This window comes from Protopterus annectens, chromosome 2.part0 (genome assembly GCF_019279795.1).
Source record: "Protopterus annectens isolate FY-2018-M chromosome 2.part0, PAN1.0, whole genome shotgun sequence".
NCBI classification, from domain to species: Eukaryota; Metazoa; Chordata; order Ceratodontiformes; family Protopteridae; genus Protopterus; species Protopterus annectens.
Genome location: NC_056728.1, coordinates 290873237 through 290894480, shown reverse-complemented (window position 1 = coordinate 290894480; position 21244 = coordinate 290873237). Strand labels below are relative to the sequence as shown.

General features: G+C 42.9%; 1 protein-coding gene across 8 annotated transcripts in view; it reads left to right on the top strand.

The window, feature by feature from the left end:
• The window catches only part of ZNF608 (zinc finger protein 608), a 191111-nt gene that overhangs the window by 134136 nt on the left and 35731 nt on the right, over positions 1-21244 (top strand). For all 8 annotated transcript variants that reach the window (XM_044060775.1, XM_044060774.1, XM_044060780.1 and 5 more), the window contains exon 5: positions 7526-9953. In XM_044060775.1, the coding sequence (XP_043916710.1) occupies positions 7526-9953 (2428 nt within the window). The remainder of the gene's footprint in view (positions 1-7525; positions 9954-21244) is intronic.

The window sequence follows — 21244 nt, the reverse complement described above, 5'->3', positions numbered from 1 at the left end:
TGGAAGGTACGTTGGTATGATTTCAGTAGAATAAAGAATTGAAAATATATATCTATTTGTAAAATGAATATCTCTTGCTGCAGCTTAAAGCAAATTTTCTAGAGCCAGACAATTGCCTACAAAGACAAATGTTTTAAACACTTGGTTCAGGTCTGCTGAGAACAGCCTCTGGCTAGCTGTCATTAAGTCACTGTTTTACTAGTCATCTAGTAGCTCTGGGCATTGCAAAACTACTCATCTAGTAGGTGTGGACACTGCCAAAAATTAAAAAAAGGTTTATATAAGAGACTTTTAGAAATAAGTTTACATTCCAAGTTTGTGGGTATGCTTATATGATATGCACAAAAATCATGAAATCCCAACATGTGTTTTTTATATTAATTTAATATTCATTTTTAAAACTTTTTCACCCCAATAAATTTCAAGGAACCATTTTCAGGGCAACATTAAACGTAGGTTTAAAATCACTTTTAAGTAAATGATGTCCTGATCTTCATTGCAAACAAAATGTTGGGAGTGTTATTGACTTTACATTTAGTAGTGTTAATTAAAAAAACAGTACCACATTTGTACAAATGTACATGTTGGGAAGTGTACTTGATGATTTATTAAATTGCTGTTCTTTATGTACCGTCTCTTTTAGAAGTCAATGGGCCATCAGTTATAATACGGTGTACTGGTATAGATGGTGATATCTGTTTACTTAAATGTTGCATCTTTATGCCGTATCTGTGGTTATTTTAAAAATCCTTGCTTTGTAATTTGAATGTCAGCTGTTGGTGATATTAGATATGTGATCCATCTTTGCTAGCCCTTAGGATTTGTGCAGATATTAGGAACACTCAAGAAATGGAACACTTGCCAGTCTTACCACACCCCCCCCCCCCACACACACACACACACACAAACACGCACACAAAAAGCATTCATTCAATAAAGAAAAGGCGCAAGCGTGCCACTCATCTTTAGAGTGAAATTGGTGATATTGTTACATAAATTTGGTATCATGAGTACCCATTTTATTTTTCTTCCTACCTTCATCTTTAACTGCATCTTTAGGCTATTTTGCTTCTTGTGCTCCTGCCTACTATTCCTTCTGTTTGGCCTCCCACTGATTCGGTGTATAGCAGTTTCTCATCTTCTGAATGTACCTTGTGTGTTCAGATTCAACCACTGACATACTCAAGTGCCTTTTCTATTTTAGTCAGCAACACTATAACTAGACACTGACAGAGGAACCTGGAGATAATAACATGACAAAATATCGTAGAAGAAAAGCATTGTACATTTTATCTAAAAAATGTTAATTTCTTCAGGGCCAGGAATATTGTTCTTTTTCACTCTCCACTTCTGTGTGTCTTTCTTCAAGCATGAGAATAAACATGGTCATATTTCATGCCTTCAAAATATAACAGCTGTTTTTGGAAAATAAGAAGCTGAGCTGAGGTACAAATTCACTGACTTATTCTGTGAGCTTTCTAAGCCTCCTGGATACGCATGTAGAAGCACAAACTACTTTTTCAGTGCAACCTTTCAGACTTGTGGAGAATATACTTTTTTTGGGTCTGTTTAGCTCCCCACCACTCTTATCTTCCCTTTCGATGTGGTGCTTGCAGCCTCTATGCCAAAGACAATCCCCATCCATATCTCCAGTTAAGCTTTTATCTTTTAGCATATCACTTGTACCTCCTCCTTAACAGACTGAAAGTATGCAAAACATGCCATATAGATCATGTGACTGACCCTAATATCAAGGACCTCCACAACAGGGAAGGTGCCATATCTCCTCCAGATGTCCCAAACTTCAGAAGAACAAATCCAGCTAGTGCAGAAAAAGGAGATGGCCATCACAGTTGGCTTCATTCCCTTAATGAGGTTGTAGCGTGCACACCGCCTTCCACAGCAGTCTTTTTTGGGTTGTCTGATCATTTGTGGATGTTTTGAAAGATGCCAGTTAAAGCACTTGACAGTGGTGTCAGTTTCTAAGAAGGCTTGCCAAACTTCCTGGCCTTTATAAAATGTTCAGTATGAGCAAAAGCTTTACACTGTCTTAGTATTTCATTGTCAGCCTTCTGCAAGGTAAGTCATTCCTTCTTGATTCCTTGTGAATTGTTACTCAGTCCTTCAGTGGCCAGGAGGATTTTCCACTAAGGTGGCAGTGTGTTGTATGATCCCTTTGCCTACCCAGCCAACTGTAAAAGTACTTCCTTCACTATATTACCAGCCACAGACAGATAATTTCCAGATGGAAACGAGCTGTGGTGGAAAGATCTTTATTTTTGTCCTTTGCTAAGATGTGGTTTGGTAGGAAAGTCACCAGTCAGATCTTTTCCAGATAGTTGGCTAATTTTATTTCTTCTTTTGTTATAGTAAGTGCTGAAAGAGTTATCAGTATGTGCAAAGGCTCATTCTACTATGTCAGGTGCTAAATTTGAATCCTTCATTATAATGCACTCTTGAATGACAATTGTTCATCCAAGAATGCCTTTATGTGGCATTGCAAGACGGTTACCATTTCCTGGTCAAAGTTCGCTTTTTCTGTAACAGTTCTTAAGGGCATGTTCCTTTAAAGTTGCCATCTGGTAGGAGGAGTATCTAGGCACTCTGCCCAAAGGGACACTGAAGACCAATGACTTATCAGGGATAAAAGAATATCCATCTGAAGTAGAACACCCTCTGTTTTACCCCATACCTTGAGTTTTTTGTTTTATTTTTCTTCACTTGTCTCACCTTTTTTATTTGGTGGAGGTGGATGCAGTTTTGTCTGCTAAGTAGTTCTAATGCCTGGAGTAAAAGTCCTATGGCTTACAGTTAATAGCCTTACAGCTCTGTCTTTATTACAACTACTCCTAACTTTCATTTATTTTCAACACGTGCCATTGTCATGGTATTTGAACTGCTTGGGCTGAAAACTAGAATTTTTAACCACTTATGCTGTATTGATGAGCACCGGGCGGCCACGATGGTGCAGCAGTTAGCATTGCCACCTCACAGCAAGAGGTTCTCTGGTTCGATTCTCGGCTGGGGTGCCTTCTGTGTGGAGTCTGCATGTCCTCCCTGTGGTCGCGTGGGTTTCCTCCCACATCCAAAGACATGCTGTAGGTGGATTGGACACTCTCTAAGTTGACCCTAGGTGTGAGTGTGTGTGTGTGCCTTCTGTGGCAGGGTGGGCGCCGGGCTGGCAACTCGACACTGTAAAACTCCACTGCCAATCATGAGCGGACAGGGGATCCGCTGTGGCGACCCCTAACCCCGGTTAGAAGAAGAAGAAGATGCTGTATTGACTAGCACATAAAATGTTGAAACACATACTGTGTGCAGCTAGTGAAAGTTAGCTTTAAGGCCTGAATGCATAATTTAAGACTGAAAAAAGTAAAGAAGTAAAAAGGCAGTGAACATTCAGAAACCTTAGATTTGGAGTACTGGAATGCCCTTAAGGGGGGTCATTTGCAGATATCCCATCGGCCAGCTTCATATGGGGTTTTAGGGTATTGCACAGCGAAGACTCTGTATTTTGTGGTCTTTCTGTTTGGTGTTGGTTTTTACTTTTCTGTGCAACCCTTTTACTCTTGGTCTTAAAGTTGAAATTGGCTTCACTTTTATTGCTCTTTAGATGTGATGGCTTTAGTGTTTGATAAAAACTAAATGAAGTTGTGCTCAATCCAGTAAAGACCATCACATTAAGAGACGCATGGTGGTCTGTGGAATTTAACAGCTTTTTATGGACTATCCTGGATGATAGAGAGAGAGTTTTGCATGTTGGAAAGTTACACAGAAGTGACGACAAAGAAGTCAGAAGCACTTGCATCAAATGATTATTGCTTTCTGCTCCAGTTCATTAGTGCTTGTAGTCCTGAGCATGGAGCTGTTGCTCTGAGTGCATGTGCAATCAGTTTGCAGCCATAGAAAGGGGCTCAAAGATTTCAAAAATTTAAAGTGATGATTTCACAACCTAAAGTGCTGCTTTATTTGGGGTCTTCAGGAAATGGTTTGCTCACAGTAACCTTTAGCATGAAAGGTGGAGTAGTGTTATAATTCCATTACCAAACTAAGGTGCTGCTCTTCTGGACATCTGTAACCATGGTACATGTTTTTACTTTACGTGTGTGTGTGTGTGTGTGTGTGTGTGTGTGTGTGTGTGTGTGTGTGTGTGTGTGTGTGTGTTCATGTTCTAATAGGATTATATTAAGTGCATTATTTGAAATGCACTGAGGTCTATAGGTTCATAGGTTGGTACTAGGCTATCGGCCCTAGGGCCTATACAAGCCTAGCCTTAACAATTCCCTGGATATTTCTTCCCACAATATTTACTTCCCTGGACCCCTGTCTAGCAGGGTGACTGTGAATTTCTTATCTCCCATCCAATCATCAAGGTTCCTTTTGAAGATGGCCAAGGAGGCACTCTGCTTGACATGTATGGGCAGTCTATTCCAGAGTTTGGGGAGTCTCTGGGTCAGGAACCTATCCCTCCAGCATGTTTTGTTCATTGTGATAAGGTTTAGATCCCTGGAGCATGTGGCTCTGAGGGATTGGGATTTCTTTAAGTGGAGCATGTCCAGCAGCTCAGGGTTTGACATGGCCTTGTATGTTAAGCAAAGATCGCCTCTGAGTGGACAATATGCCACAGAGTATAGCTGGAGGTTTTTTTAGACGGTCAGCATATGGCATCTGCTTTAGGCCTTAGATTCTTTTAGTGAGGTATTTCTGTGGCCTTTCCAGCTGTTGCAGATGTCTTGTGAGGTACATACCAAATGGGGCATTATACTCTGTAATGGCTCTGAGGGATGAGTACAGTGGGACAATGACCTCCTTTTTTCTGGATGAAAAGCCCTTAGTGATGAGGTGTGCCACTTAGAAGGATTTCCTGACTGTTGTGGCGATGTGGTTATCCTGACTGTTGTGGCGATGTGGTTATTGAAAGTGAGACCACTGTCCACTTGTGTCCCTAAGTCTCTCATCACACTTTCGATGTTTAGTGTCCTGCCACCTATGTTGGTAGTTCATGGGTACATGTTTTTTTCCAAATGGGATGACTATACATTTCTTGGCATTAAGCTTGAGCCCATGGCTCTGGCACCAGGCATCTGTTTCTGTAAGGCCCTTTTGTAGAATATCCACATCATTTGGGGATTCAATAATGGCTCCCAGTTTGCAGTCATCTGCAAACTTTGTTAGCCAGAGTCCCTTAGTGTTGGCCTGTACTCCAGAGAAGTAGATGCCAAACAAGAGTGGTCCCAGGACTGAACCCTGAGGTACTCCACTTGTCTGGAGCTGGATTTGGAGTCAGCTACTTTTACATTCTGGGTTCCATCAGTAAGCCAGTTGGCAACCCATCGAGTGACGTAGGGATTTATGCCCAGCTTAGTAATTTTATCTGATTCCAGAGTGGGGGATGGTGTTGAAGGCCTTGGCGAGGTCCAGATAGGCTGTGTGGACCTCCTTACTCTCGTCCACAGCTCTGGAGACCAATTCGAAGAAGTCAGTCAGATTCAGGAGACAAGATCGGCCCTTCACAAACCCAAACTGGGTGGGGTCCAGTGTCTGGAGGTTGCCAATGTCTTTGTTTATAAGTTCCATGATAATGCGTTCCATGCCCTTGCAGATCAGGCTTGTCAGGCTGATGGGACGGTAGTTCCCGGGATCCAAGGTGGATCCTCCCTTGTGGAGCAGGATAACTGTAGCTGTGCGCCACTCAGTAGGCACGAAGCCTGAGGTGAGGCTATGATTAAACATGACACTTAGGTGGGGTGCCAGTTCATTTTGTAGCTCATGTAGTACACAGCCTGGGATGTCATCTGGTCCCATGAATGCTGTATTCTTAGCTTTGGAGAGTGCTGTTTCTACCTGTGTGGCTGTGATTATCGGAATTTGGCAATTTCTTTGGTATTGAGATGGGCCCTTTAGGGGGTGAGAGGGGAGTGAAGTTGGCACTAAATCGATCTGCCAGGATATTGGCAATATCCTTGGGATCAGTATATTTAATGCCATTCTGTTGTAGCTCAGAGCAGATCTGAGTATTGCCATTTAGATTCTTGACATAACTATAGAATGTCTTGTGGTTGTCTTTGGAATCGTTGGCAATTTTATTTTCGTAACTAGCTTTTGAGGATTTTTATGAGGGATCTCAGCTTCCTACTGAGGCTGGTGAGGGAGTTTTTTGCATCCTGGGATTTTCCTTTTTTCTGCAACAGTTTCTTCCTTATGTTGTATAGTTTGTTTATAGCAGGGGGCCACCAGATTGACTTCCCTTTTTTGGAGATGAGCATCTTGGTTCTATTTGGGATGACACGATTCATGCATGAGTGGATGTGCTTGTACAGTGCCTTAGTGTAGGATTCTGCAGTCGAACTTCCAGATCCCGTCTGCGTGGGTGTTGTGAAGTTTGTCACTTCTGACTTCAGTAGCATGAAGTTGGCTTTGGAGAAGTTTTTTTATGGAGCTTTCCTTACTGGGGCGTGGGGGTGGGATGTGGATGTCAAGGGTGATTTTTGCTTATGGTCAGACCTGACCAATGAGGGGGTGACCACTGGTGTGGAGCATCACTGGTGTGGAGCATCTGTCTCCCATGTTGGTAATGTCCAGGTCTAGGATATTGGAGCCCCTGGTGGGACAATGGATTTAGTTGATCCAGAGCATTGGAATTTATGAATTCCAAGAACTGTTGGGAAAAGGACTTGGTACCCGAGTAGTTTTCCCAGTTAATGGCAGGGTAGTTGAAATCACCTAGTATTAGGGTGTTTGGTTGTATCTTAATATTTTCCAGTATGTTTAGGAGGTGTAGTGAGAATCTTGGGGTATGGTGGGGGATCTGTAGCAAGCTACAATTTGGATTGCAGTCTTACCTAGTGTTAGTTGCACGTGGAGAATTTCAGATGCATTGTGTTGGGCAACTAGCCTGGAGGTGTGAATATCCTTGGTGAATATGGACACTCCTCCACCTTTAGTGTTTCGGTCTTGGTTTTGTGGCCGAAAAGTGTGGTAAGAATTTTAACTTGGTGGAAGCTATCCTGTCCCATGAGTTGTCACAGAACCCGCAAACTTGAATCTAGTTATTGCTAGATATGAAATTTGTGTAGAATTTAACGAGTCTGAACCTGCCCTGTTAGACTTCTCATTGTTTTCTTCTTTTTCGTTCCAGTGACTGCTTCCTCTTAATCCCAAAGTCTCCCTTTTTATAGTATGCAGCCCCCTTTTTTAAATCTGTCCAGCTGCTTGCTGCATCTTTGCCCCTTTCCGAGTTCTGGTTTCTCATATCACCACCTATTCCACCCTTCTTGCCACTAAATTCAAACTTCATATGCAGCAGTTTTGCCTTCAGTATTTTTAATTTCTTTCTGTTTATTGTCTTGCAAAAAGCTGATGTGGAGCCTAAGGAAATAGCTTCAAAGAATTGCACAAGCATATAACATTTGCATCTTCATGTGCTCCAGATTTTCTCCTGACATAAATATAAATTGTGAGCAGTATCTTGTATAGTTTGCTTTTTTAGAAAAGCTCTGATTTTGGCTTCTTTTTGTTCTCATAGGTTTTGTGAATCGCCAACAAGTGACCTTGAAATGCGAGGAAGTAGAGGCCGAGGAAAACGTGCACGGACATCAGTGAATCCTGCAGGGGCAGAAGTTCCATTTACAGAGGCAAGAGGACTGCAAAGTAAAAACAGAGGTGGAGGTAATGGAAAAGGGAGGCGTGGTAGTCTGAACTCCAGTGGTCGCAGGACACCACCCAACTGTGCTCCAGAGGATGTAAAAGCCAGCCCATCTTCTACAAATAAAAGGAAGAACAAGCCTCCTATGGAACTTGATCTCAACTCTAGTTCTGAAGACAGTAAATCAGGGAAACGGGTTCGAACTAATTCTAGGAGTACGCCAACAACTCCCCAGGGGAAACTAGACACTTCCTTTTTGGAGCAAGGTTGCTCCTCTCCTGTCTTAATAGACTGTCCACATCCAAATTGCAACAAAAAATATAAGCACATTAATGGACTGCGGTATCACCAGGCACACGCTCATCTGGACTCTGATAATAAACTGGAATTTGATGTGGACTGCGAGGATAAAATTTCTGATTGTGAAGAGGCGTTAAGTAATGTGGCACTTGAATGCAATGACTCAAGCACAAGTTTATCAAATTTTGATCAGCCAAAAGCTCCTTCATCCCCGGTAACACTAGGGATACCAAAAGGCAAGAAAGAACTTAATGGTCAGAGTCCTGTTGGTACAAAAAATGGCAAGAACTCTGGCAAAAAGAAAGGGCTAGGTAATGAACTAAATAGTCTTCCAATTATTTCGAATATGGCGGCTACAGTAGACAGTTGCTCCATACAGGAAAGCAGTATTACTGCTGAAATGCCCAAACTGGAAGCAGAGGGTCTGATCGATAAGAAAACGTTAGGAGAGAAGGACCGTAGTAAGAAATCCAGCAATGGTAAAATGGAGAAAAATGTTTCAAAGCCTAAAACAACCCGGCCAATTGCACCTGCTCCTCCCCCTCCTCAGTTGATAGCAATACCCACTACAGCCTTTACATCTACAACAACAGGCACAATACCAGGACTGTCCTCCATAACAACAACAGTTGTTCAGGCAACACCAAAGAGCCCTCCTTTAAAGCCCATTCAGCCAAAGCCTACGATTATGGGAGAGCCAAGCACTGTAAATCCAACTCTTGCTTCACTCAAAGATAAAAAGAAAAAGGAGAAGCGAAAACTTAAGGATAAAGAAGGAAAGCTAAATGGGAGCCCCAAAATAGATTCTAAATTGGGAAAACCTGAGGAATCAAAGGGGTCCGGGAAAGAGTTGCCCGGACATTTTTTGAAAGAACACTTAAATAAAAGTGAAATGCTTGCCAATGGGCTTTCAGAATCTCAGGAGAGTCGAATGGCCAGCATAAAAGCTGAAGCTGATAAGGTTTACACATTCACAGACAATGCACCCAGCCCATCTATAGGGAGTGCCTCTAGGTTGGAATGTAACACTCTTGTAAATGGACAGCCTTCAGCTGCATCATTGCATGTTTTGAGCCAGAATAGTGGAGACAGTTCTGCTGCAAAAACTACCAGCCCTGCTTACTCTGATATTTCTGATGCTGCAGATGATGGGGGGTCTGATAGCAGGTCTGAGGGTATGAGATCAAAGACTAGTTCACCTTCAGATATCACTTCCAGTAAAGACAGTAATGTTGTAAAAAGTAATTCTTCAGCTACTGCCCAACCATCACAAGTGAAGGAAGATAATTCACCTTACTATGGTTATGAGCCATACTATTCACCTAGTTACATCCATTCTGGTCAAGTCAGTACTTCCACAGTTTGTAATAGTGGAACCACACAGGGAATGAAAATCCAGAAGGAGCCCGAGGAAGAATGTGAAAAGAAAGATGCGTCTGAGCCTTCCGAATCCAAGAAGTGCGAAGTCAGTTCCTCAAACCTACCAGCTCAGCACCAGTCTGTTATAACACAAAGGCATCCTACACTAGCTCAGTCCCTTTACTATGGTCAGTATGCTTATGGGATTTACATGGACCAAAAATCTCTGATGGCCTCTAACCCTGCCTATAGACAACAGTATGAGAAATATTATGAAGATCAGCGTTTGGTGGAACAGAAAATAGTCCAGGCAGGGAGAGACATAGAAAAGAAGGCTGAGCTTCAGCAAAAAGACTTGGCAAAAGAGGACAGTAAACAGAAAAATATACCATCAGCCACCATCTCTAAAGCACCTCCTATGCCTGATCCTGTAAAAAATACTAATAAATCAGGACCTGTAGGCCCTGCCAAAACTGAGGATCCTGGGAAATCTCACATTATACCAAACCAGCAGCCACATCTTCAGTCTGATAACTTTAAAGCTAAGCAGATAGAAAATCATCAGCTCATTAAGGAAGCTGTAGAAATGAAGTCTGTTATGGATTCCATGAAACAAAGTGGAGTGGATGCAAGTACTAGGCTAAAACTGGTAAGACAATGGCTAACTATGCAACCGTTTCAGTGCTACAGATTTTTGTATAGCAGTTTTAGTTTAAATGATCACCAAGTGCTGTAATATTTAATTTCTTTGAAAACAAGAGTGTAGTTAGATTTTCTTGAGAGTCTTAAGTGCTGTACCAACAGATCTGTGCTTCCTAAGCAGAAGAATAGGTTAACAGCTTTTATTCTTCTAGCATCTGCAGATTGTTCATGTGGGATGACTCTGATGTTTTGTTTTAAGCAGAAGGTTTGGGAGGGTGGCCTAATGGTTCAGATGTTTGCCTTACAAACACAAGGTGCAGGGTTTGAGTCTCACAAGGGATAATTAGCTAGGCTTAAAATAGCTCACAAGGGTAGTTAGCCTAGTACTAATATATGAACCTATTAAGCCCTCAGTTGTGAAATCGAGCTCAAGCCGATAGATTGTGGTATCCACCTGTTGTCAGTTTTTGATTTTTAAACCTTTTGAGCTTGATTTGCTACCCAAGTATATGGATATACATATATATATATCTACCAACCCATCACGACAGATTACTGAAGAACATTGTACGAAAAACTGTAACCATAATACTCCATGCACAGTACTGGAAATGTCAGAATGCTGAAATCAACCTTACCTATATGTTTTAAGGATTTGCCCCCTGCAGAACCCATGTTAACTCGCATTTTTGAGCTTTACTAACAAATGATATTAATTGTTGATATGCTGTGTGTTGATATAGTGTACATGTACAATATACACATTGTATTACTAGATATTTATAAAATGAGTTCAACATTATAAATATTTTTGCATTTCAAGATTATACATTCATAATTATGACTTTAGCCACTGTTCGGTAAGTGGTCAGGCACTATATATAAACTTTTTCTCTCCCGATGTCTCTATTTATTTATATATATATATATATATATATATATATATATATATATATATATATATATATATATGTTTAAAATTCATACAGGAAGATCACTGAGAGTCAAGTCTCTCTCCACTTTCTGAACTGCACAGGTAGTTGACAAACAAGAAAATACATCATTCTTTTTTTAAATAAGATGCAGGTCTTTGCACATCAGTGTGGGAGATAAGCCCCACACACACACACACACAAAATGCTGTTTTTTTAAACTAGCTGCAAGATCGCTCAACATTGGGGAAACAGGAAACCTCCCTAAACCCCATTGTCTCGCAGTCCGTCTGTTCCCACACATTAAAAAGTATGAATCCGCTAAAAAAAAAATTCACCCTTTGAAAGAAACATTTGACCACTGCTCCTGCATATATGTGTGTGTGTGTGTGTGTGTGTGTGTGCGTATATCTGCATCTGTATTTATATAATTTGTGTCTGTGTGAAATATATATGGGTATATAATGTATGTGTGTGTGTGTATATATATTTATATATTTTCCCAGTTAGGGGTCGCCACAGCGGAACTCCGGTCCGCTAATGATTTTTACATGCCGAGTTACCAGCCCTGACGCACAACCTTCAACGAAGGTACGTCCATTCACATATGTCTCCACGCAGAAGACGCTGTAGCTGAGAATCGAACCGGACAGCGTCTTACTGTGAGGCGACAACGCTACCGCAGCGCCACCACCAGATATATATATATATTATATATATATATTATATATATATATATATATATATATATAATATAAAAATGTCCTTACATTCACCACTGCAGTATTCCACTGGATTCCCTGCCATGCAGCACTCCGCCAGTTTACAAACGTTTATCGTTAAGATACGCTGAACGTCACCTGTTTACTCCTTGCGTAAGATTGGGCATAAAGGTGACGTTCAGGCATACCATCCTCAGAACTTTTCTGCCGCCAGTCCGAATGCTGTTTTAACCGCCGGTCTGTTGCATACATCTTTTTTACTGTTTTTCTGTGTATTGTCTTCTCTGTGCGTACTCCTGTGTGCTGGAGTCCTCACAGTTGCAGATAAGTACCCATTTGGGTGTTTGGTTATTTTTTCTGTTTGTTTAGTGCTGTTTGGGATTAATGTCATCCAGGAAGGGTAAATACCAGTGTGGGAGACTCCTTCCCCATAAAGAATATCACGATAAGTGTCATTTTTTTGCCTTGGTGCTACTCAGAACCATATGTCTTGTTCAGTTTGTCAGGCATTTTCCCCAAACCTTTTCATAGTAGGCTTTCTTCCCTTTCCTTGTATCTTGAGAACCAGCGACTTAAGCTTCTTGCTGCGGGTAACTATGGATTGAACTTCCTGCCCCGCGGGTCAGCCGTCTGGGAAGAGGAAGGTGCATAAGGCAAGGTCTGAATCTTCCGCAGTCTAGCCTCTGCCGGCTGTTTCTCCTGAGGTTATTATGCACCCGGAGGCTCACCTGGTTGTTTTGTCAGATTCTTCTACCACGTCTGCGTTTGAGGGCGGTGAGGATCTGGCAGGCAGCCTGTCTGATGAGGCTTTGCAGGTGTCCAATGTTCTTTGTGTTTCACTGTTGCAGTCATTACATTTGGGTAATCTGCTGGCAGGCTGCCTTCAGTCAGCCTGAATAACAAAGTCTTGGGTCATGTGTCGGTTGCGGTCTCCTCTTCCATGACGTCAGGTCGTCAGGGGTATAAAACATTCAACCGACGCCATTTTATTCCGTCTTTTTTGCCGCGCGGTGCCCGAAGCAGAAGCAGTTTGCAAGTGCTGGTCGGCCGACTCCTGAAATTTTCGCATTCAGGTTTCAGAACCGAAGTCTTCAACTAAAGCGAAGTACCCCATTGGGGAAACTTTTTTTCTTGCTCCTTATCGATGTCAGTAAAAGTTAATAATTGCATTACTTGTGGGAAGCAAATACCTCATAAGGATTTTCATTTGTACTGTATTCCTTGCTTAGGCCCAGATCATAACTTGCCTTGCTGTCGATTTTGTGCTAGATTTTACCAACGCAGTATTAAACGTCGGTATATTTTTGCTTCAAAATATTTTGGATCCAGATTTAGTTACCCTGAAATGTCATCGGTTAGCAATCTGACTACCGGAGTTCACAAAAAACGCAAAGAAAAAGACAAGAGACAGACCGTCGAGGTCCAAAACCGATGACGAAGCTTCTCCTAAGCCAGTCACTGGTTCACCGGTACTCAGGTGCTTTCGCAGCCCCTGATACTTGCTACTTTCGAGTCGCAGGCCTCTACCGAGACCCACGCGGAGGCCGGTATGCAGCGAGATTCTTGAACCAGCGGATGTCTTTCCCTTGGATGGGTCCAGAGCTGCTGAGCAGGCATCGGCTTCTGAGGGTGTTTTCAGGCCTCAACATTTTTATACAAAACAGACGCCAGCTTCAAAAACAAGATCAAAAACATATTCTAAGTCTAGAAAACCGATGCATGAGCCATGTGCTCAGGCCTCTGTGCCTAAAAAACAGATGATCAAAATGGCTGAGGACTAAATTACCTTGATCTGGGGCTCCCAACCCCCCCCCCCCTCCCTGTTAAGAGGCCTAGGCAAGACACTGATTATGAATCTTCAAATCAGGTTTCCATTTCTTCTGATTCCTCTTCTGATCAGGAATTTTCTATTCCACCCTATGAGGATTCAGATAGTGAAGAATCCATCCCATCTGCATCTCCTCCTGAGGATTATTCTTTTGGAGAAACCTTGCATACTACATTTTCATTGGGAGAGTCAGGATTTTTCTGAATCAAAAAAGAGGCTTAGGGATTTCCTCCTTCCTCAGCATACGCCTTTGGCAGTACCTCCAATATTAGACATTGTTGATGATGTGTTTTCGGAATCAAGCATGGCTCCTGATTCCCTACCTCCGGCTCCTAGTAAGCCAGACAGATATTACAGGGTTCCTGACTCCCACAAATTTCTTTTCAAAAATCCTGCTGCTGATCCTGAGACCATCTCACAGGGTCCCAAAGGTGTAAAGGCCTCTACAGCCAAAAATCCTACCCCCTCTGATAAAGATTCCAGGGCGCTGGATAGATGAGGAAAGAAGGTTTATACGTCTGCAACCTTGGCAATTAGGGCCTTAAACTGCCAGTTTCATATGCTTAAATATCAACAGCATGTTATGGGCTTATTGAAACAGAAAATGATGTTGATTTCTGATTGTGTGGAAAATAAAGAATTACAGGAATTATTGCATGCGGCAGAACAGGTTGGAAAACATACTTTGCAATGTGGTTTTGATTCCTTGGAGGCCTCTTATAGGGCCGCAGTTACTGGATCTGTGATTAGAAGACATGCCTGGCTCAAAGAGCAAAATCTGCCTGATCATGTTAAAGCTAAATTGTTGGATGCCCCTTTACAGCATGATACTCTGTTTGGTAATAAGGCAGAAGAAGTTTTAAAGAAAATGGAAGACAAAGCTAAATCTATGCAAACTGTAAATGATTTCTTACAAGTGCAGCCACCCAGGTTCAGTAGGCACTGGCCTACTAAAAATTGGTCCTTTCCTGTGTCCAACAGAGCCTCTCAAGGCAAATCCAAGCGCTCAAAAGGCTCTAAATACCAATCGCAGGGTTCTTACAGGTCAAATCAATGGGGTGCCTCCACCTCCAAATCTGGAGGAAACAAAGCACAACCCTACAGTAAGCAGTCTCGATGACTTCCCTCTACCTTCACCAAGCACTTATCTTTGGGCAGCCCCCTTTGGCGGAAAATTAGCACTTCATGCTCAAAATTGGCAGTTAGTTACCCAGGTCAAGTGGGTATTAAACATAGTATCCCAGGGATACAGATTTCATTTCCATACTTAGCCAATTCCAAACAGTTGGCCAGATCTGCCACAAAATCAATGGGCAGAGGCTCAGAAACAAGTTACGTCCCTCATGGATATGGGGGCTATTCAACCAGTACCAGAACAGGAAAAAAGACAATGTTTTTATTCAAGACTTTTTCTGGTACCCAGAAAAGACAATGCCTGGCATCCAATACTGGACTTATCGATTTTGAACACGTTCCTGGACATTCCAAAATTCAAAATGCTGACTTTACAACAGCTACTGCGTAAGCTGGGCAGGGACGCTTGGTTAGTGACTCTGGACTTAAAAGAGGCATACCTGCATATCCTAATAAGGGAATCATGCAGAAGATACCTCCGCTTCAAGGCAGGTTTTTTGCATTACCAATTCTCTGCACTGCCCTTTGGCTTATCTACTGCGCCCAGGGTCTTTACAAAGTACCTGGCACCAATAATTGCATTTTGCAGACAAAGAAGCATACAAATTTATCCTTACCTGGACGACTGTCTCATTCAAGCAGAAAACAAGGACATTCTTCTTCAACATGTGGCATTTGTAAAAAGGCTTCTAACATGCCTAGGGTACACAGTAAATGAAAAGAAATCCCAGCTGGTACCCTCTCAGATAATTACATTCCGGGGTGCAAGCTTGAATGCAACTGCCCATATGGCTTACCCAATGCCAGACAAACAAAGGCAACTGACAACTTACTTCAAACAGATGGCAACAAAAACCCAGTTATCTGCAAGACAAATTCTGCAGGCTTTGGGGTTCATGGCATCCTGCATTTTACTAATTCCATATGGAAGACTGCATATGAGGAAACTTCAATGGTACCTAAAAAGTTTATGGAGTCATCATTGTCACAGTCTGGAAACAATGATTCCTCTCATTCCCTGCATACAACAGGAGTTTCTTTGGTGGGCAGAGACATGTCACCAAAACAAGGGACTGTCATTCACTCTACCCGCTGGCACCCAAACCCTAACTACAGACGCATCAGACTGTGCATGGGGGGCCCACCTGGCGGGGAGATGCATTCAGGGCATATGGAGCCCAAAACAAATGCATCTGCGTATCAACCAGAAAGAGATGCTAGCTGTTCAGAATGCTCTGACAGCCTTCAAGGACTTACTTCTTCCAGGACAACTACTGATAAAGACAGACACCACCACTGTTATGTGGTACATAAACAAGCAGGGGGGTACACATTCCTACCCCCTTTGCAGACTAGCCATGGCACTGTGGAACACAGCTTTGACTTACCAAGTACATCTTCAGGCTCAATTCCTGCCAGGAAAACAAAATACTCTGGCAGACGACCTAAGCAGAAGTCTTATGGACCCGCACAAGTGGAAACTGGATCCACAAATCTTCAGCATGGTAACACAGAAATGGGGGAGCCCAGACATAGATCTATTTGCCTCAGAAATGGGGGAGCCCAGACATAGATCTATTTGCCTCTCCCCAAAATTATCAACCTGACAAATTCTGCACAAGGACTTCTCACAAACAAGCATGGAAAGTGGATGTCCTATCCTTCAGTTGGAAAAAACTATCAGTCTATGCCTTTCCCCCTCTGCCTGTTCTCTCCAAGGTCTTACTAAAGGTCAGACAGGAAAAAACAAAAATGGTCCTGATTGCTCCAGACTGTCCTTGCCAGCACTGGTACCCAATTCTAAGGAATATGTCTCAACTCCCTCCTTGCTACTTGCCTCAGATACCTCCTCTACTGTCGCAGCAGAACAATCAAATTCTGCACACTCAGCTCCAAACTCTGAACCTTGCAGCATGGCTGATCATTTAATTATTCAAACAACACCTCTCAGTAAACCTGTGATGGATGTCATTTTCGAAGCCAGAAGGCCTAGTACTAGAAAATCTGATGCTGATAAATGGAAGAGATGTTCTTCATTCCACATTGCTGCAGTCCTAACTATTGGGGGTAGTCCGCTGTCCAGTCGGCCCGAATACCAGAGTATATGGCTGACGTCGGTCAGGGCGCATTAGACTGACGTCAGTACGTCAGGGTACTAATGCGCATGACCGACGTCATATCCTCAGTCTTTTTTGCCGCATGGTCCGATGCAGAAGCAGTTTTGCGAGTGCAGGTTGGCGTTCTGAAATTTTCTGAAGTCGGAGTTTCAGACCGAATCAGAGTTGGCTAAGTACCCCGTTGGGGAACATTTTGGTTTTTTTCTTGCCTCAGTATTTAACCGGATGTCAGAAAAAGTGAATAACTGTATTTCTTGTGGGAAACATACCTCATAGGGATTACCATACCTTGTGTATACCTTGTTTAGGGCCTGAGCACGACGTTGTTGGATGCCGCTCTTGTGCTAGGTTTAACAAACGCACTATTAAGAGAAGGTTAGACTGTGCCAGGTTAGTGTTTGGGAAGCGTTGCAATTATAAAATGCCGTCGGATGCTCCGCCGCCCGCTTCGTCCAAAAAGCGCAAGGACAAAACAGCGAAGCCTAGGGTTGATGAACCGGCAGTCCCGGACGCCGGTTCTTTAGAAGGCTCAGTGGAGCCAGAGGTTTTGCCAGGAGTTTCTTTGGAGTCTCAGGCAGAGACTTTACTGTTACAGGATGTGCCTTCTCAGGAGGTAGGCCAGGCTGAGGGGGCTTCTCAGGTAACTGTTCTTCCCTCTCTTCCTAAGGTAGTTAGAGCCTCTCCTTCTCTTTCCAAAACTTCCTTGAGAGGTAGGCCAGGTTTAGCTTCAGTGGGGGCTTCTCCTAGCACTTCAGGCTCTGTGCCTAAGAAACATATGCTTAAAATGGCAGAAGATTTGATTACTATGATTAGAGGTTCTATGCCCCCCCCTGATAAGAGGCCTAGGGTGGAACCTGAGTTTGATAGTTTTAAACAGTGTTCAGAGGCTTCTGAGTCTTCTGCGGAAGATTTGCAGGAGTACCCTCCTTATTCTGATTCTGATGTGGATGATTCCACTCCTACAGCTTCTCCTCCTGAGGATTTCTCATTTTCAGAGACTCTGCATTCCATGAGGGAGCACTTTAAATGGGAAGGCCAGGATTACTCTGATTCAGGAAAAGGCTTAGGGAATTCTTGTTTTACCCCAGCATAGGCCCTTAGCTATACCTCCTGTGTTGATTGTGGTTGAAGTTGTGTTTTGAGAAGCTTCCCTGGACCCTCGTTCTTTGTCTCTTGCTCCTGTTAAACCTGATAGGTACTATAGGGTGCCTGAAGCTCATAAGTATCTTTTAAGAGTCCTAGGGCAGACCCGGAAACTGTTTCTCAGGGACCTAAAGGTGTTAAGGCCTCTGTGGTTAAAAACCCTGTTCCCACTGATAAAGAGGCAAGGGCTTTGGATAGATGGGGAAAGAAAGTGTATACTTCTTCCACTTTAGCCATGAGGGCGTTGAATTGTCAGTTTCACATGCTAAAATATCAAAATTATCTCCTTTCACAACTGAAATCTAAGGTGGATGCTTTGGCGGAAGGTATTGAGTGTAAAGAGTTGCTGGATTTAGTTCATGTGTCTGAACAAGTGGGTAAGCATTCTTTGCAATGTGGTTTTGATGCTGTACAGGCCTCCTCGAGGGTGGCTGCCACTAGTTCTGTTCTTCGCAGGCATGCCTGGTTGAGGGATCAGAATTTAGCTGAGCATGTTAAGACAAGGATTTTGGATGCTCCTTTACAGTCTGATGTGTTGTTTGGTTCGCCTGTGGAAGCAGTTTTAAAGAAAATGGAGGACAAAGCTAAGTCTATGCAAACTGTTAAAGATTTTTTGCAGGTGCAGCCACCGAAGTTTAGTAGAAATTGGCCTACTAAGGGATGGACATATCCTGTTTATGATTCCCAGTCTCGGGGGTAGGTCTAGACGTGGTAGGGGCAGAGCTCAAGGTTCTTTTAGGCCTAGAACAGGGAGTTCACCTGCTCCAACTTCTGGTGTGGGCAGGGGTCAGTCCTTTCGTAAACAGACCCAATGACCTGCCTTTTCAGCTGCCAGTAGATTCTCGTCTGGCAGCTCCTTTGGGAGGAAGACTGTCTCTTTTCAAAGAAAATTGGGATTTAATTACTCAAGACAGATGGGTGTTGGATATCATTCACCACGGTTACAGGTTTTATTTCCATACATTACCCACTTTCAAAGGCATGTCAGACGTTCCTCCTCCACAAAGGAAAGAGGCTCACAAGCAAATTTCTCTGTTGCTCCAGATAGGGGCCATTCAGCCAGTCCCTGTATCAGAAATGGGCCTAGGATTTTATTCTCGCCTGTTCCTAGTACCAAAGAAGGGGAACACGTGGAGACCAATTTTGGATTTATCTATCCTCAACACTTATCTGGACATTCCCAAGTTCAAGATGTTGACGTTACAACAGCTTTTACCTCTGCTGGGCAAAGATCACTGGATGGTAACTTTAGATCTCAAGGAAGCTTACCTTCATGTGCCTATAAGACTAAGTTGCAGGAAGTATCTGCGTTTTCGAGCTGGAAATTCTCATTATCAGTTCTCTGCATTGCCCTTTGGCTTATCTACTGCCCAGAGTATTCACAAAGGTTCTGGCTCCAGTGATAGCTTACTTCAGGCTAAAAGGAATTCAAATCTATCCTTACTTGGACGACTGCCTGATTCTGGCTCAAGAAAAGGAAAACCTTCTACAGCATCTGGAATATGTCATAGCAGTGCTAAGATGCCTAGGGTATTCTGTGAACGAAATAAAGTCCAGTCTAGTACCCTCTCAAGACATGTGCTTTCTGGGTGTGAGACTGAATACAGCAGCCCAGATGGCCCTTTTAACCCCGGACAAACAAAAGAGTCTATCCCTTTACTTTCATCAACTATCTCATCAGTCCGTGCTGACTGCAAGGACAGTCCTTCAAGCATTAGGGTTCATGGCATCTTGTATTCTGGTGCTTCCCAATGCCAAACTGCATATGAGGAAGCTGCAATGGTATCTCAAAAATGTATGGACACAGCACTGCCAGGATTTGGACACAGTCACTCATATAATACCTTGCCTTCAAAAAGAATTTTGTGGTGGGCTCAGGAATGTCACCTAAACAAGGGACTCTCTGTGACCCGGCCAGAGGCGAGTCAGATTTTAACGACAGATGCCTCGGACATTGCTTGTGGAGCTCATCTGAATGGAAAGTGGATACAAGACAAGTGGCCTGCCAGACTACAGCATCTACATATCAACATGAAGGAGATGTTAGCAGTGCAGTTTGCATTAATGGCTTTCAAGGAGTTACTTCTTCCAGGGCAGGTGTTGATTCTAACAGACAACACAACTGTCATGTGGTACATCAACAAACAAGGGGAACACATTCTTATCCTCTATGCAGGCAAGCAATGATTTTATGGGAGACTGCGCTCAGCTTGCAACTAACTCTTCAGGCAAGGTTTCTGCCGAGCACAGAACTCCTTAGCAGATGTGTTAAGCAGACAAATCATGGATCCCCACGAGTGGAAACTGGATCTTCATGTATTTCAGAAATTGACAGTGTCATGGGGAACTCCAGACATAGATCTGTTCGCTTCTCCACTAAACCACCAGCTGCCAAAGTTTTGCACAAAGGGGTTTCATCACACAGCTTGGAAAGTGGATGCTCTGTCTTTCAGTTGGAAAAATCTTCATGTGTATGCCTTTCCACCTCTGCCTCTTCTTCCAAAGGTGCTCTTAAAAGTCAGACAAGACAAGCCAAGGATGATTTTAATAGCTCCAGATTGGCCTCGGCAACACTGGTATCCACTACTAAGGAGTCTGGTAAGGAAGCCTTCATGGCCTTTACCTTTGATTCCACATCTGTTGTCTCAGAAGGACGGTCATCTGCTCAATGTCAAGCTTCACTCTCTTCATCTAACAGCCTGGCATATTCTATGTTGACACACAGCAGGTCTCAACTTCCTCAACAAGTTTTAAATGTTATTATGGAAGCTAGAAGACCTAGTACAAGGAAAGTGTACGCAGAAAAATGGAAGAGATTTTTATTTTGGGAGTACAGCAAAGAATTTGGAGATTTCGGAGCCTAATTTGAGTGTGGCTCTTCAATATCTTACTGAGTTATTGGACAAAGGTTTGTCTTTCTCTTCCATTAAGATTCATGCTGCAGCAATTTCAGCTCACTATGATTGTGACCCACCATTGTTTTCGCATCCTTTGTTCAAGCAGTTTCTTAGAGGGGCAAAGAATATAAGACCCCCACGTAGAGCTCCTACTCCTGCTTGGGATCTCAATTTTGTGTTGGAAAAACTTACTCTACAACCTTTTGAGCCTACGGCTACTGCTGAATTGAAATACTTGTCATGGAAGACTGCTTTTCTGTTGGCTATTACTTCTGCAAGAAGGGTGTCTGAGTTGCAGGCCCTTATGGCAGTAGAGCCCTTTTGATTTTCCATAAGGATAGGGTATCATTACGTACTAATCCTTCCTTTATGCCTAAGGTGGTTTCTAGTGTGGCTTTAAACCAAACTATTCATTTGCCTACTTTTTATGCAGACCCCCAAAATAAAGGGGAAAAGATTTTGCACACTTTAGATGTACACAGGCAATTGCGTTATTATTTAAGCAGGACTAAGGATTTTAGGCAG